The sequence below is a fragment of the Apodemus sylvaticus genome, chromosome 11 (assembly GCF_947179515.1).
Source record: "Apodemus sylvaticus chromosome 11, mApoSyl1.1, whole genome shotgun sequence".
NCBI classification, from domain to species: Eukaryota; Metazoa; Chordata; class Mammalia; order Rodentia; family Muridae; genus Apodemus; species Apodemus sylvaticus.
Genome location: NC_067482.1, coordinates 3,267,488 through 3,283,321, shown reverse-complemented (window position 1 = coordinate 3,283,321; position 15,834 = coordinate 3,267,488). Strand labels below are relative to the sequence as shown.

General features: G+C 40.3%; 1 protein-coding gene across 12 annotated transcripts in view; it reads right to left on the bottom strand.

Moving 5' to 3' along the window:
- Positions 1–5,300: 5,300 nt before the first annotated feature.
- Znf644 (zinc finger protein 644) overlaps positions 5,301–15,834 on the bottom strand; it is an 83,673-nt gene continuing 73,139 nt past the window's right edge. For all 12 annotated transcript variants that reach the window (XM_052198045.1, XM_052198042.1, XM_052198048.1 and 9 more), the window contains 2 exons: positions 8,299–8,401; positions 5,301–7,198 (listed from right to left, as the gene is read on the bottom strand). In XM_052198045.1, coding sequence (XP_052054005.1) covers positions 7,006–7,198; positions 8,299–8,401 — 296 coding nt within the window. In that variant the 3' untranslated portion in view covers positions 5,301–7,005. The remainder of the gene's footprint in view (positions 7,199–8,298; positions 8,402–15,834) is intronic.

Genomic DNA, 15,834 nt, shown 5'->3' with positions numbered 1-15,834 from the left:
TCTAGATATAGTCACATTGGCAAATGAGAACAGCTATCACAACCCAGCGCTTAGCAACTGACCTACAATCTTATCCCATGTCCAAATGAAAAGAAGAACCAGGTCATAATAATGCCTAACATGATACAACTGTCCCTCATACAACCACAAATACACTGTAACTTTAGAATGGGTAGTAATGTTCCTCCAGGAATATCCATTTCACAAGATGCAAGCTTAACTGGGTGAGATCTTGCCCCGTGGTCACCACTCACTTAATTGCATTTAGTATCTTTAATCTGTTTGTCTCCGTGAACAGAGGATTTAAACTCCATTCTCCTTCAGGTGTCCCTTTATCTTTGAACATACATTTTTGTATTTGTCCTTTCTTAGCTTGGTACACTTGATCAAAAACACTCAAGAGTGAACCACAAGACAGTCTGCACTAGGCTGTTATGAGAGTTCCTTTGCTAATGCAATTAATCTAAATCTCTTCACCTTAACCTCAGGCAGATTCTTCAGACAAGGGCAAAAAGCAGCCACATTCTTCACCAAAATATCACAAGAAAAACTCTAGGCTACATTAAAATTCTTCTCCCCTGAAACCTCTTGAGCCAGACCCCCGTGGTTCAAATTACCCTCAGGACCACTGTCTTCCATGTTTCTGCTAGGATGGCACATTAAGTCTCACTTAAAGCATCTCACTGTCAGGACTATCATGGCAATATCTAAGTCCTTGGTACCAACTTCTGTCTCACTGTTGGTGTCTATGGCTGTAAGACGACATTATGACCACAGTAACACTTATAAAGGACATTTAATTAGGTCTGGCTTACAGTTCCAGAGGACTAGTCCATTGGGAAGCACGGCAGCGTGCAGGCAGACATGCTGCTGGAGAAGGAGCTGAGAATTCTACATCTTGTTCTGAATGCAGCTAGAGGCCTGGATTCCACACTGGCCAGAGCTTGAGCACAGGAGATCTCAAAGTCCACCCCCCCACCCCCCACCCCCCGTGGTGATGGACTTCAACAAGGCCACACCTACTCCAGCAAGGCCATACCTCCCAATAGTGTCCCTCCCTACAGGCCGACCATTTAAAACACATGCATGAATCTATGGGGGGCACACATATTCAAACCACCACACAGAGCTAGGAAGAAACCAAACATTCCCAGTATAGCAAACTAGCATACTCTCCATACTAACAGGTGGGAAAGAAAAACCAGTAATAAACCAACCAGTATAATCACAAAAAATTAGCAAGCCTCTCTCAGCAATAGCTTAAAATGTAACAAAGCAAAATGATTCACAAGGAGATGCAGACAAGCTGATGATTATTAAAAAGTGAAAACCAGTGGCCGACGCAATGACTCTGGGGTAGGGGCCCGGCTGCCATGCTGGATGAGCAGTTAGAACCCTGGAATCTGCGCGGGGGCGTGGGGAAGGAGAGTCTTGACATATAGAAGCTCTCCCCTAACACATATGCCGTGGTACACACTGCCCCCACCCCAGCAATTAGCAAAGAGCATCTAAACAAAGTTTAGATCCATCTGTTGTCTCCACGGAAACACAACTGATAGATACTGAGCCTAGGAATCAAAAGATAAAAGTCAATGAAGGAAGCAGAAGCTAAAAACATGGTGTACCTATTATCTAGTAAAGACCAGTTTAAAAAAAGTCAGAAAAGGTCAGCACATCTGAATAAAGAGGGGACACACACACACACACACAGAATGCTGACAATTATGCTTTCGTAGCACAAATGTTAATGGGCTTCCCGGTCCTGAACCCACACAATAGTGGGTGCGGTGCTTTGAATGAGAATGCTTAGTCACCAGGGTGTAGACCTGTTTGGGAAGGCCTAAGAGGTATGGCGGCCATCTTGGAGGTGTGTTACCGGGAGTGGCCTCTGAGGTTTAAAAGGCCATCCCTCACCCTGCCTCTCCTCTCTCTCCACGAAGCTGGATTGTCTGATGCCAAAAGTCCTGGGACAAAGACAGACTCAGGAAGCAATCATCTCTGTCTCTGTCCCTCTCAATTATTTCCCCAGCCTCTGCCTCCTGCTGGACCGGGATGCAGAAACGTTCCGACTGCATGTCTGCCTGCTTCCCACCATCATGGTTGAAGTTAACCCTCTAAAGCTATAAGCAAGTCCCTGACAATGTCTTCTTTAAAAGCTGCCTTGATCACATGTCCTCCTCTCAGCAATACAAACATAACTGACTGATTTCCTGTTCTCGCTAGACAGGTCATCTAAACAAAACAACAAACAAACTTGAGGGTCAAGCTACACACTGACCAAATGGTCAAATGGGGGTCTACAGAATACGTACGCCTTTCAACAGACACAGAGTGCACAATTTTCTTAGCAGCCCAAGAATCACATTCTAAATCACAAAACAGCAACTCTTAACAAATGCCAAAATCAAGTGATTCCTCTCTTCTTAGCAGGTCATACTGGCATAAAGCAGAAATCAATAGCTAGTAAAACTACATAAATTCTTGGGAAACAGTACATTCCTTTTATAAAAATGATTGTATGTGTCTGTATGCATGTCTGTGTGTGGGTAGGCACATGCACACGCAGGCTAGATGCACCTCATCTCTCCTGCAGCTGCAGTTACGGTGGGTGAGCCAGCGTGTGGCTGGCCTTCTTACAGGCACGTAAGCCTCTTCTTCAGCCCTTGAACATAAGTGGGTCAGGGAAGTAATCAAGGAAGCTGCTTAAAAATTCTTAGAACCAAATCAAATGAAAATGAACACAATCTGCTAAAACTTTTAGGACACAGGTAGCTCAATTCTCAAAAAAAAAAAAAAATATATATATATATATATAATTAAACGGTTAAGAAGTAATATCCTGAAAATGACCAAAATGACCAAGTCAGTCAAGGTTCTAGAAACAAGAACAAGCTAAGCCCCAGAGAAGCAGGTGGCCAGAAATAATAAAGATCAGGTCAGAAATTAATAGCCTGTCATGAGAATACACAGTATTAATCAAAAAGTTCATTTATTGAAAAGACAAACCAGACTGACAAGTCCGTAACCTAAACTAAGGGAAGAGAGAAAAAGACCCAAAATATTAAATTAAAATATAGAGAACAGGCTGTTAAAACAAACTTCAACAAAATCCAGAAGGAAGATTATGAAAGAATTTGAAAACAAACTAGAAAAATAAAATTAGAGAAATACAGAAAAAAAAAGTGGATCCACTCCTAAGAGTGGATCCACACTTAAGAGGAGGCAGTGTCAGCAGACACAAACGCAAACACATAACTCAGAACAAGCCTGAGGCTGCTGGCTCCCGCCAGTCCTCCAAGGGCAGCACAGAACCCAAGGACCCGCTGCTGGGATCTACACAACTCCTAAGGAAAAGCTACTGCTTCTGAGCTTGCTACCTTTCTGTTTAGCCTACAAACTGACTCCTAAACTCATTTTATGAGACTAAGGCCAGATAAGGACACAGCAAAAGAGAAATAAGCATCCGTTTCCCTAAGTGAGTTGTGAACCTGCCAGTTTCTTTTCTGGGCTGTGATATGATGAAGACCACGGCCAAAAGCAGCCTGGAGAAGAGAACGTTTATTTCACCTTCTAACTCTCAGGTCAAACCCTTATGTACCATGGAGGGAAACCATGGCAGACACAGACCACAAAGGGACACTGGCCGCCTGGCTTGCTCCCCCTGGCTTTTTTGTATAGCATAGGCTCACCTGTTTAGAGGCAGTACTAGCCAGAGTGGGCTGGGCCCTCTAATCTTAATGAAGAAGCCCCCAGACAAGCTCCCAGACCAATCTGATGGAGGCGACTTTTTACAGTGTGTCAAGCTGACAGCCAAGAGAGGCAACACAGCACAAAAATTCAATAAAATCCATACAAACCAGTTGGTATTCAAGAGCATAGCAGTAAGAACAAACACATGCCCTGACCGATTTGATTCCATCACAAGTTTTCATTGAGATTGGTGTAACACAGTAAAGTCATTAATGTTAAATACAATGTATAGACTTAAAGGCCGATAGCACACAACTGGAGAAATGGCCTTTGACAAATTTCAAAACTCCTGAAAAATAAGCCAGGCACAGAGGAACGTAACAAAGGATGTTTATACAAAGCTATACTCAACATTATACATATTGAAAAACTGAAGAAGTGTGGCAAATGTACCCATTCTAATCACTCTCAATACATGTGCAAAATTTTATTGTTCGCTAGAACAATAAAACAAGATCAAGAAACAGATGAGTGTGTGTGGTGGCTCAGCAGAGAGAGCTTGGACAGGCGAGCAGCCTGTGTCTGACCACTCAGCCCACATGGTGCAAGGAATATCTATCTAACAAGCTCCTTCTGACTCTGCACATGTGTGCTGTGCCCTCCTGACAAAGAGAAGTGAAGAGATGGTTCCTAGAAAGTAAATAATAGAGAAAAGAGGAGAGGACGGGAGGGGAGGGGGGAGGAAGGAAGAGGTAAAGAAAGTCCAAGCATTCTCATTTGCCAAGGACACAACTCTACGCCACGTGGGAGGATCTTGGTTTTAATTCTGAACTCTGAGGCTATACTAATTCTTCTTGCATTCCTACATGTTGACAGCTGTCATGATTAGGAAAAAAATCATAATTAAATCTAAGAGGCTCTAAAAATCCCAAGTCTTCCAACTAGGAATCCTGTCATTTTTTCCCCTAAACTTCTGAATTCTACTTGCTTTGTTAGCATATGGTTCAGTTTCAAAAGTTATATTGAGTAAGGGATAGATAGTGTCACACTGGTGTACTCAGTCTCAGGAACGTCAGAGGTTGAGATGCAGGATTTCGAGTTCAAAGCCAGCCCAGAGAAATCCGTGAGACTGTCCCCAAACAGACAGAGCACATACACACACTGAAATACACATATGCAAATTCAATGGGGTATGCTCGGTAAGTGGTGATCAATATCAACATGCACTTGGCATATCCTCAGTCAAGAGTAATGAAATGTGAAGTTTAAGGTACACCTTAATCATTTCAGACAAACACAAAGTTTCCTTCTGGCCTTTTCAAGAGTTCAAAAGTCCTTCCATTATCTCATTCCTTAGGGTTCAGGGAACCCTTGGCTCAGATAAAACACAGCACAACCCCCTGGTTTTACACATTAATTAGCACCTAATTAAGATGTTCAATAACCATAACAGGGGAAATTATTTCTTCACATAAAATATATTGACCCATGTAGTGTTTCTAGAAAATGAAAGTAACTCAATAATATAAACAATCTAACTAAATAAAACAACTTCATGGACTATTTCCCATGAAATAAAAAATAACAAATGTTTCACGTTAGAGGCACTGTAATTCTTGAAGTCTTTTTATTTAGTGATTTCTGGCAAGGAGATATACCATAGGAAAGTAATTTCACTGGCAGTGAGGGGTGTGTGTGTGTGTGTGTGTGTGTACTCTACCAAAACACTCCTTTGTTTAACTGTTTTTAACTTTATTTACAAATGATGAAAAGTATCAATGCGTATCCTTGGTTCAACTATATTAGCAACTCCATGAAATGACGTGGAATGGTGCTTGTGTACAAACCACTGTTTGTAAACAATGCTCATTTTGGATGAAAGGAATGAAGTTGTTTTTGGCAAAACACTCCTTTGTTTAACTGTTTTTAACTTTATTTACAAATGATGAAAAGTATCAATGCGTATCCTTGGTTCAACTATATTAGCAACTCCATGAAATGACGTGGAATGGTGCTTGCGTACAAACCGCTGTTTGTAAACAATGCTCATTTTGGATGAAAGGAACGAAGTTGTTTTTGGAAAGTGTTTAAAGGTATCATCACAGTTTATCATGACCAAGACACCTGCACCGTACTGTCCATTCCTCACAGCACATTTATTTCAGTAATTCTGTTATGTCGGTTCTCAGCATGAGCATAGTGTTACACAATTTCCATACATATAATCACATCCAAAACAAGTTCTAAAATTGAAATTGTAAACATTCTCATCATATGTAGAAATATTTTGTGTATTAATAGTTTTGCTAAATGATCAAATTTGGAAGATAATATAAATGAGAAAGCCTATTCTAAATTGTGTAGTGAGCCTTGTTCATTAATTACATTTCTACAATGTTAAATAAAGAGACAACCCTGTCCTGTAAGCATGGCAAACTGTACGTAAAACATTACAAAGAAACAATCTGTTAACAAAAGTATGTCTTGCAATAAAGAACATTAGATTTTTAAAATCTATTATGATACAAATGGAAAGGGTAAAGAGCATCTTTGTTGACAAAGCAGGAGGTAGCATGGACGCACCACTTCATTGTCTGAGAAACACAACAGAGTAAGAATATTTCCTTACCACAAATAATTCCCAGGACTATGTACAATATTTCTTTTAGAAATACTTGTTTAAACAAATCTCCCTCCAACTTTTCAGTATATATTTTTATATATATATATATATATATATATAAACCGTTCCATTATGATTTAAAAAAAACACTTACACATCTAGATAGAATAGTACTCTGCCCTATTTGGGGGAACAGTCTCAAACTATGAAGTACATGATATTTAATGCCCTAAGTTGAGTAAATTTAGTTAGCAGTTCCTGGTATTATACAAAACACTAAATACATACCAACAAAATATAATATCTTATTTTTCTATGTACGTGTGGGGAAAAACCAGAGCCTTGATTCTGGTAACACTGCAGAGAACATAATCTTTCAGTAAGTCTGTCTGTAAGGATTCATGTGCAACACTTTACAAATGGCTCTCAGATGTAGGACCTTTAGTTGCGTAAACTCAGCCAACAAAACTTAGTAAACCTTAAAAACACATTTCCACCCTATATAAAATATGCGACTACTTACTGTCTTGTCTGAAGCACTGTTTGCTCTGATGCCACTCTAATTTACGGTCCCCCATTCTTCCTACTTTAGTATTTATAATGGATACTTTCATGTGGCTTACAAAAAAAAAAAAAGACAAAATTTTAAATTTACATCCAATTAAATTTGCTATGGAAAAGGATTCCTGGTTCTAGGATGCTGCTTCTGCCATCAGTAAGGACAACGACGTCTCTGCGAGAGAGGCGGGTTTTTTAAGCAGTGATGTGACCTCCACCATGCCAGCTCCCGTCCGTGGAAGATTAGCATTTACAATGTGACGCTGTAAGTGCTTGATCCAGTCTTCCTGAACAGACAATGGTCCCCGAAAGACGAGGCCGCAAAACCTGTAAGAGAAGCAGATAATAATAGTTCTCTTAATAACACTAACTCTATGTAAAGCCTACAATGTAAGAAATAAATCTTGCAATATACCACATGGAACATAGCTAAGTTTAAATCAATGGTTCTCAATCTGTGGGTCACAACCCCCTTGTAGTTCAAATAGCCCTTTCACATGAGTCACCAAAGGCCATCCTGCATATCAGATATTTACATTGCAAAAAATATAGGTATGAAGTAGCAACAATAATTTTATGGCTGGAGTCACTACAACATAGGGAACTCTATTAAAGGGACTTGGCATAAGGAAGGCTGAGAACCACTGGTTTAAATTAACTTGAAACAATCAATTCACACCTTTATTAATAGATTTAGGAAATGTCAATAATTTTAATAGAGATTGGAATATTATTTAAGATTAATAATGTCTAAAAATATGTGTATGATGGGTATTTTGCCTGCTGTTTTGTCTGTACACCAAATGGGAATGCCTGTGTCCCTGTAGACCAGAAAAGGATGTAGAATCCCAAGACTGAAACTACAGACAGTCGTAGGGCACTGGGAGTCAAGCATGGGTCCTCCAAAAGAGCAGCCAGGGCTCTCAGCTACTGAGCCATCACTCCTGCCCCAGTAAAGACTTTTAGACCATCAAAATTCATTCACAAGAATTATTCCAAAGTATATCTCGTGAAAGACCCTTTTCTAATGCAGAAATACATGATGTCTATGGTTATATCTGTAAGGTGCATGAAGGAAGGTGTGTTATGAAGGAAAAAAAAAAGGTGTAAATGTGTTCTCAATAAGCAAGAACTTAAGACAGTAGAAATAAACCAAACCAAATTAATCAAGGATATAAAGCACAACAATTAATACACCACTTCTATCAAGTACAGTATAATACAGCATTTGGCTAATGTACAAACCTCACTTTATTATAGTTGTTGAAGCAAACATACACACACACACACAAATTAAGATTCTAAGCCTGTCTCTAAAAAATGATCACTTTATTGTTGAGCAAGCCACAAAATAAAAATGCCAACTACTGTGTCTCAAAGGACACCTGAAAAAGGGAGCACAGCACATGGGCAATGGAGGCATATACCTGCATCGGAGAATGTACACCTCGTCAGCACCATGAGGTAACGTTAGCATTTTCTTCTTGCTTCCAGATCTTGACCTTGATTTTTTCTGCTTACAATCTATGGCTAAAAAAGGAAAAGAAAAACTTAAAATTCCTCATATATTTAAAACATGCCTACATAAGAGAGGTCACAACAGCTCAATTACACCGGGCAAGCCTCTGTTCGGCCTCATTTCCGGGGTGCACACGGACTCTCAGCGGCTTGTGCCACTCTCACGAGCCGCCAGATTCAGCTCATGACACTCAGGCACACCTGAGAAAATGTGCTAAAGAACTGGGAGCTCAGTTCTCAGTTACAATACAGAGAATCTTTACTTCTAATCATATATAATTCTAAATATCTTATTTCTAGGAAAACCACAACTTTTTAGTGTTCTTTAATTAAATATGCACTTGATTATTATTCTAGTAAGTCACCCTAGCAAACTGAGCATTAGAGCATCAACAATATATACAACGCTCAATGAAAAGCCAATTTCCATAGAAATTCAAGAGCAAACATAGCTCAGTTTTCCTTTGTAAACAACATGTTACATGTACAATCATGCAAACGTGTGAGCTTTATTAGAAAGTAACTATAAATGTGTATTATCTGAGTTCACAGCTGGATCCAGTGTTTGAAGCCAACTATTCTTTACAGTTTTTCACACTATATTTTCTCCAGTGGTTTGTTATTAAAATGTGAGTTAAACAGAAAGCTTTTATTAAGGATATACCAAATACTTTAGTGTTGGCTTTGACATTTTCCCATTACTTTCCCCTTAATTATTTATTCCAATATGTAAGTCACTGAAAGAAAATGCTTTTATCGTTGAACTAGTGGATAGGACAGTGTTCTATAGTCCTTGGACCCTCTGGGCAAAGGGGTGACAGTGACTGCAGATGCTGCTTGGCAAGGAGCAGAGGAGCAGTAAGAGTTCATCCCTAGGGTTTCAAGTGGAGGATCCAAATGCAACACAAGAATCATTCAAATGGCTTCTCTCATCCACGAAATCCCGTGAAACAATTCCAAGTAAGAGAACAGGGCGGGCGGGCGGGCAGCTCAATGAACCTGCGATGTGGGCTGTTCCAAGTATGATTCCAAAACAACAATGCTGCCATTACAAAGCCAGAGAGCACAGTTCCTCACAGCAGACAAGTGGGGAGGTAACAGAAATGCACACAGCAAACTAAAACTGTAATAAGTGGAAGAGCTCAGTCATGATGGCCAGCTTCTTGTCACCTGTTTATTTAAAGGTAAAAACTAAGAATAAGACTCACAGGGTTTTTTTTCTATTCATCATTAAAACAAGAGACTAATAATCAGCAAAGTATGACTAACAGTCAGGTATTGAAGAATGACTAATTCAAAGACAAATAAAAATGGAAAATTCTCATGTTGTCATTGGTTATGTGTTATGTCAGTCAGCAGCCGGGTACAGAGCAGAGACTCAACAAATGCTTCTGGAACAAACAAATCAGGCCAAACCTAATAATTTAACCCTTAGCATTTAGATGCTGTGCGACTGGAAATCTCTTATACCAAAACAAACTATGGGCAACAGCCCCTTCCTAACACGGCCACACCATGTGCTTAAATGCACTGTATTGCAAAGCAGTCTAACATAGAGAAACGCAGTTCTTCATCTCACGTAACATGAATGATCAAACGCCATACACTTCTTTTTCACAGTGGCTACAATGGACAATTTAGAATTTGAATGACTTCTAAGTGATTCACACTATGAAAAGAGTTCAGAGAAATACTAGAAATCAGTTACTCCCTCCGCCTCTGAGGTAAATCCACAGAATGCCTGCCTCTGTGATGTAGGACACAGCCAAGGGTTAGTGTTAGATCACAGGTACACTCTTTCTGTGGAGAGCTTATTGGCTGTTAAACTTGCCACATTACAAAAAAAAAAATATTCCTAGTTGAATGTAAGTAAATTACTGTGGACACAAATAAAATGCATTGACAGTCCTTACAAACAATCTTCATATAATGCCACTGTCAGCAAATGGGGAGAGATACAGTAAGAAGAGGTCAATGATGTATCATATGCTACCAAGCTCAGTTGAGGAGACATGCTGTGATGTCTGAAATATGCAACTGGACAGCCTACACTTAGAAGATGAGAATATTCACATGAACGAGGAAGAACAAGATATTCTGAATTCTGATGCTGTACGACTCTAAAAGCTGTTTTATGAATGATCACATCTAAAACTGTAGATAAAGCCATCAAAATTCCAGTGTTAGTATTTGAAGGTGTCATGACACCAGAAAATAGGGCAGCTGTTATTATGTAGCTAATAAACTCTGCTGACTAGGCTTCCAAGATAGAGAAGTTCTTGGAAATTCACTCCTTTACTAAGGTTAAAATATTTCAAATCTCAGACTCCTGGGAGTAAAACCTGCATGTCTACCTGTCTAAGTCTTTGTTATTTTAAAATCCCTTGGTTCCCGAAACACTGTTTTGTAGGTGAAGTGAGTAGCTGAACAAGACAGTTAATTACAAGCCTCCGGCCTACCCCTGGAATGTTGTCTATACATTTAGAAAAGCGGGTAAAAAACCCAAGTAACATAAACATGTACATAAGGAAGACATTCATACAGCACCTGCTGCATCAGAGACTACTGTCACAAAATGTTCTCTTGAATGCAAAGAATAGTGTACAAACATGTCTGCCACAGAAGCATTCTAGATCCACCAATTTTCAGCATTTTAAATCTAACTGCGCACACTCGTGTCTGATGATGGTTGGCTTTCTGGCTCTGTAACTGTGCTGCTGCTGTGGAACAGAAGCAGGCCATCACATGCCACTCAGAATGCAGAACATGCAGCAAACCAGGGCTCCAAAAGACTTGGTTAAAAATCTCTGAGGTTATCTGATTTTACGGAAGACCTCCCCTGTTACTGCAAAATTACTGGTCAAGAGTAAATTGAGATGCAAAGTTATATATACAAAGGCTTTACAATCTCTTAATAAAGCAGTCGTGTTTTAGTAAATATGGAAGAACCTCAAAAAGACCTCACAGGAGCCAGGTATCAAGTATGCCATTAGACGACACAACACACCCAGAGTCAAGTCTGTTCTGACAATTACTTCATTTTATACACAAGAAACACGGGTTACTTTCAGCATTGACGTCATCATGTGAAATCTTCTGTGCTTCCCATTGCTCTGCTCGCTGTGTACCAGTAATTGCTTCTGAGAGGAGAGTGTTTCCTTTTCTTCTTCATTGTAACAAATGACTTCAGAGGATGAGGACTTATTCAGCATTACCTGAAAGCTCTGTGACCAGGAAGTACACCATGTTCACCATTAACATTTTTAATTGCTTATCCATCCCTACCCAGTTACTTAAGAGCTTCTTCAACTGACTACTGGTGTATTCTGTGTGCCTTAGTGTGAAGCTGTCTGCTGTTGTAACAGAATGCTATAGACTGAGGGAATGGAAATCACCAACGTGTATTTGGTTCACAATCCTGTGGCTGGGGCATCTATGAGTGTGGTGCCATCTTCTCCCGAGGGCCTTCCTGCTCAGCAATACCGTGGCAGTAAGATGGGTGTGCAAACAGAAAACGAGGCCACTGGACAAACTCATTATTCTCAACACTCCTATAGTCCCCAGTCATTTCCACAGTAACAGCAGTAATCACTTCCTGAGGACATAGCCCTGTAGTTCTGAAGACTTTTAAAAAACAAACGAAATTATAATAATAAAAAACACCACTCACTGAAATAAATCAAAGACTGTTCATCAGTTAAAACCTATACCTTGGCAATAAAACAGTTTTAGAGGGAACATTTAAACCCAGACTTAGACTTCTATCCTCCTAAAAACTCTTATCTTCAACACACCAGACACCTCCACTCTATCCTGAGAGTGTCAGGACCAGCTCCAGTCCTGTGAGTGGGTGAGATTGGAGCCATGACTCACCTTACAGGCTTCTGTCCAGAAGCAGTTCTGTGACCTCAGACAAGCATTCTATTTCCCCACACAGCACAGATACTCTCCCTTCAAACAGCAAGAAACTTGTCCTATACACAGCCACAGCTAGGAAGAACAACATTTAACCTTAAAGCTCCAGAACCACCTTTCTTTCTCCAGATCCCCCCACACCTTTCTCGAGCCCCCCCCCCCCCACACACTCAAGAGCCTGGTCCCACAGGCATTAGGCAGTGCGTCACCTACAGCTCAGCTCTACCTTGAGCAGAACTCCATCTCCTAGGTGGAGGCCTCATGCTTACAGCTGTCCCTGACTCGGGTTCCCACAGACCTAGGGTCTCACAAGACCCTCAATCCAACAAGTCTACACTCCACTCTAGGTAGGCTCTCTGCAGGAGTTTGGCCCCTGGCCCCCGTCTACTGGGTGCTACCCTCAGGGGGTACACTGCTCATCCCTGGGGAAGCTGCTCCTGCAGTTCTCAGGTTCTGAGGGCTTGCTGGCCTAATGCCACTTAGAAGGGCAAAGCTTCCCACATGTATCTTTTGGAGCAGTGGGTCTACTAGATCACGCAGGATACTTTGGTGTGAGCTGTCACGGGCCCACAGGCTTCTCCACACTGTAGAAGGAGCTGCAGCTTTAGACTGTGGCTGTGCTCACACTGCTCATGGCAGCTAAGGTGGGCACTCTGCTGCCTAGCACTGCTGTCAGCACCCGACAGCCTAGTCCTCCATTCTGTGTCCCACAGTCTTCGCAGCAAGATAACAAAGAGGACCTCTACACTTAGCTTCTAATACCTTGTTTCTTGTTTTTGTCTGAGCCTTCAACGGAATGGCTTTTTCTGTCCATATTTCTACCAATGTTCCAATCACAACCGCTTAAGAACTCTTTCTTCTCACCCCTCATCAGAATTTCTGTGTTCCACACATAGCAGCACAAGCCTTTTTGTAAGCATGACTGCCAAATCTTCCAGCATCCTCTGGTCATGTAGCTCTAAAGGTGTTTTCACATTTCCAGTTATTTCTAACAATAGCGTTACTTCTTGGCAACAATTTAAATCTCCAAATAAACACACTCCTAATTCTGGAAGGTAGGAAGTCCTCCATTAACACCTGGTGGGGGCCTCTGTGTTAAAGTGCACCATGCTACAGGAACAAGTAAGCACGTGCGAGGCAGAGAAACCTGGACAAAGCCATCCTTTCTATGAGCGATGGTTACAATGAGACATAACGGCCACACCAGATAGAGCCCAAGTAGAATGTTAGAGCCCAGCTAGGAGGAAGAAATTATTTTTTTTTTAATGCAGTTAGCATGTTCGAGTTGGGAAAGCAAAAGCAACTAGGGGTTTATTTGGAAAAGAACAGCAAGAATTAAGCTATCAAACGGAGGTAAACACCAGCCTAGCCCCACTGAAAGCTGGTGGTGGAGGCCGACGAAGCAGCTGGGAGGTGGGAAAAAGATCCTCGTCCCAAGGGGTCCTCAAATGAGTCTGAGGAACTCAGTTCTAACTGCTGCCAGTAATCCTCCAAGGTTCAAGATTCAAGCAAATAAAAGACTTCACAGAGGCCACAAAACTAGCTTTATAGATGTGTAGCCGCATCAGGCTCCACATATGTACTTAATGCTCTGCTGCTATACTCTTGAAACATTTCATACCTTTCAAAGGCTGCTAGGTAAGCATTTTGCATGGGACTGTACAACTGTATCCAGTGCCATGTCTTAAGTACCTAGTACCATAATGGAGCACTCATGCAAAGGGGGCTAAGAACAAGGACACCCACACCCCCTCCCTTCCACCAGCGAGGATTCTCTTGCACAGTCTCCACCACCACATTTCTCTTCTATCCAAGATCTAAAGACAGTTAGTATAGAATCATCTTTTGTTTATCTTTGCAAATGGGGTTTCAATGTGTAGCTCTGGTTGTGTTGGAACTCAGAGATCCCTTGCCCCAGCCTCCTGAATGTGGGCACTGAATGCGCCAGCCCCACTTCCCCTTGACATTTTCACTCTGAGATTGGGGAGATTTTTCCTTAGCATCCTAAATTGCACACAACAATTTTAACACTTTGTTTTCAATGACTATAAAATAATAACTGAATACAAATCAAAATAAACAATTAGGGGCAAATGTACCTAAAAACATTTCAATATTTCACCTGTAAAGGATGATATGTAAATGACTTGGAAAGTAGCATTTTATTTACATTTAAAGTCAATGTGGTAGAAACGGGAAAAAGCACAATTTGTAGATGTACCCACTGTTGTTTCAAAGTACAAATATATCCATATATATGAAGGATAACTAGACATAAATGATAAAAAATAGAAGAACAAACATATTATTTCTTTGTGTTAATAAGGAAACAAGTTAAAATTTTCTTTCTAAGGTGAGCTGAGGTTATATGCTGTTTTATTCAACAGTATTGGCAAAGTGAGTATTACCAAGGAGACTATTTTTCTTAGACTAAGGCACATATAAAATATAGAACAAAATAATAATGAATCTGTTTGAGTTACCTTTTAAAAAAGAATTACTTAAAAACATTTTAACCAAATTCCTACCCTCTATAAGCTTCTATATTTCTAAGATATCATTTTAGGAACAATTAAACAAATGTTTAATAAAGTCAAATCCACCTCCAGTCACGTTCAAGTTCAATAAGATAGATAAATCTTAATGCAGCACATTTTTGGTTTCAATGATTTTGATTTGGCTTTTAATCATTTTTAAGATTTTACATATTCCTACAAAGTTCAAAAGTAAAAACAGATAAGGTATTTTCAAGGAATTTTCTAACTAAGAGCATTAAATATAACACTGAATAGCAAGAGTTAACATTATTCTTCAACCCCCTACATAAACCAATAAATAAACCAATAAACAAACAAACAAACAAAGTAAATCCTACTCTTGCACTTCTAAGTCAGTAGTGAAGTCTCCAAGGAGCCATTATGCTAGCCTGACCTCACAAGAGCAGTCCACACCCCTGTGTGTGCTGCCTGGCTCAGGGTTTCTGCTGCTATGATAAGACGACATAACCAAAAGAACTTGGGGAGGAAAAGGTTTATTTAATCTTCCAACTGTCAGGATATAACTGAGGGAATCTGGGGCAGGAACTGAAACTGAAGCTGAAGCCAGAGAGGACTGCTGCTTACTGGCTGGCTCCTCACAGTTTGCTTAGCTTGCCTTCTTGTACCACAGAGAACCATGGGCCCAGACCCTCCTACATCAGTCATTAATCAAAAAATGCCACACAGGCCAATCTAGAGAGGACGTTTCTTAACTGAGGTTCCATCTTCTCAAACAGCTGTGGCTTTCCTCAAGCTGACAAATACTACTAACCAGGGGAATACCTATAAAGCCAATGACAGTAAAACACCTACATTTAGTTCTAGCTAACAATGTATTTTATAAGTGTACCTTAATCCAGATCATTAACAGCACTCAAGAATTCACATTAGATGAGAAATCACAGAACATTAAGAAAATTATAACATATAAGAAGTAAATACTAGAAAACTAACAAGTAATAAAACTAAATAAGACTGGAGCCAGGCAGCGGA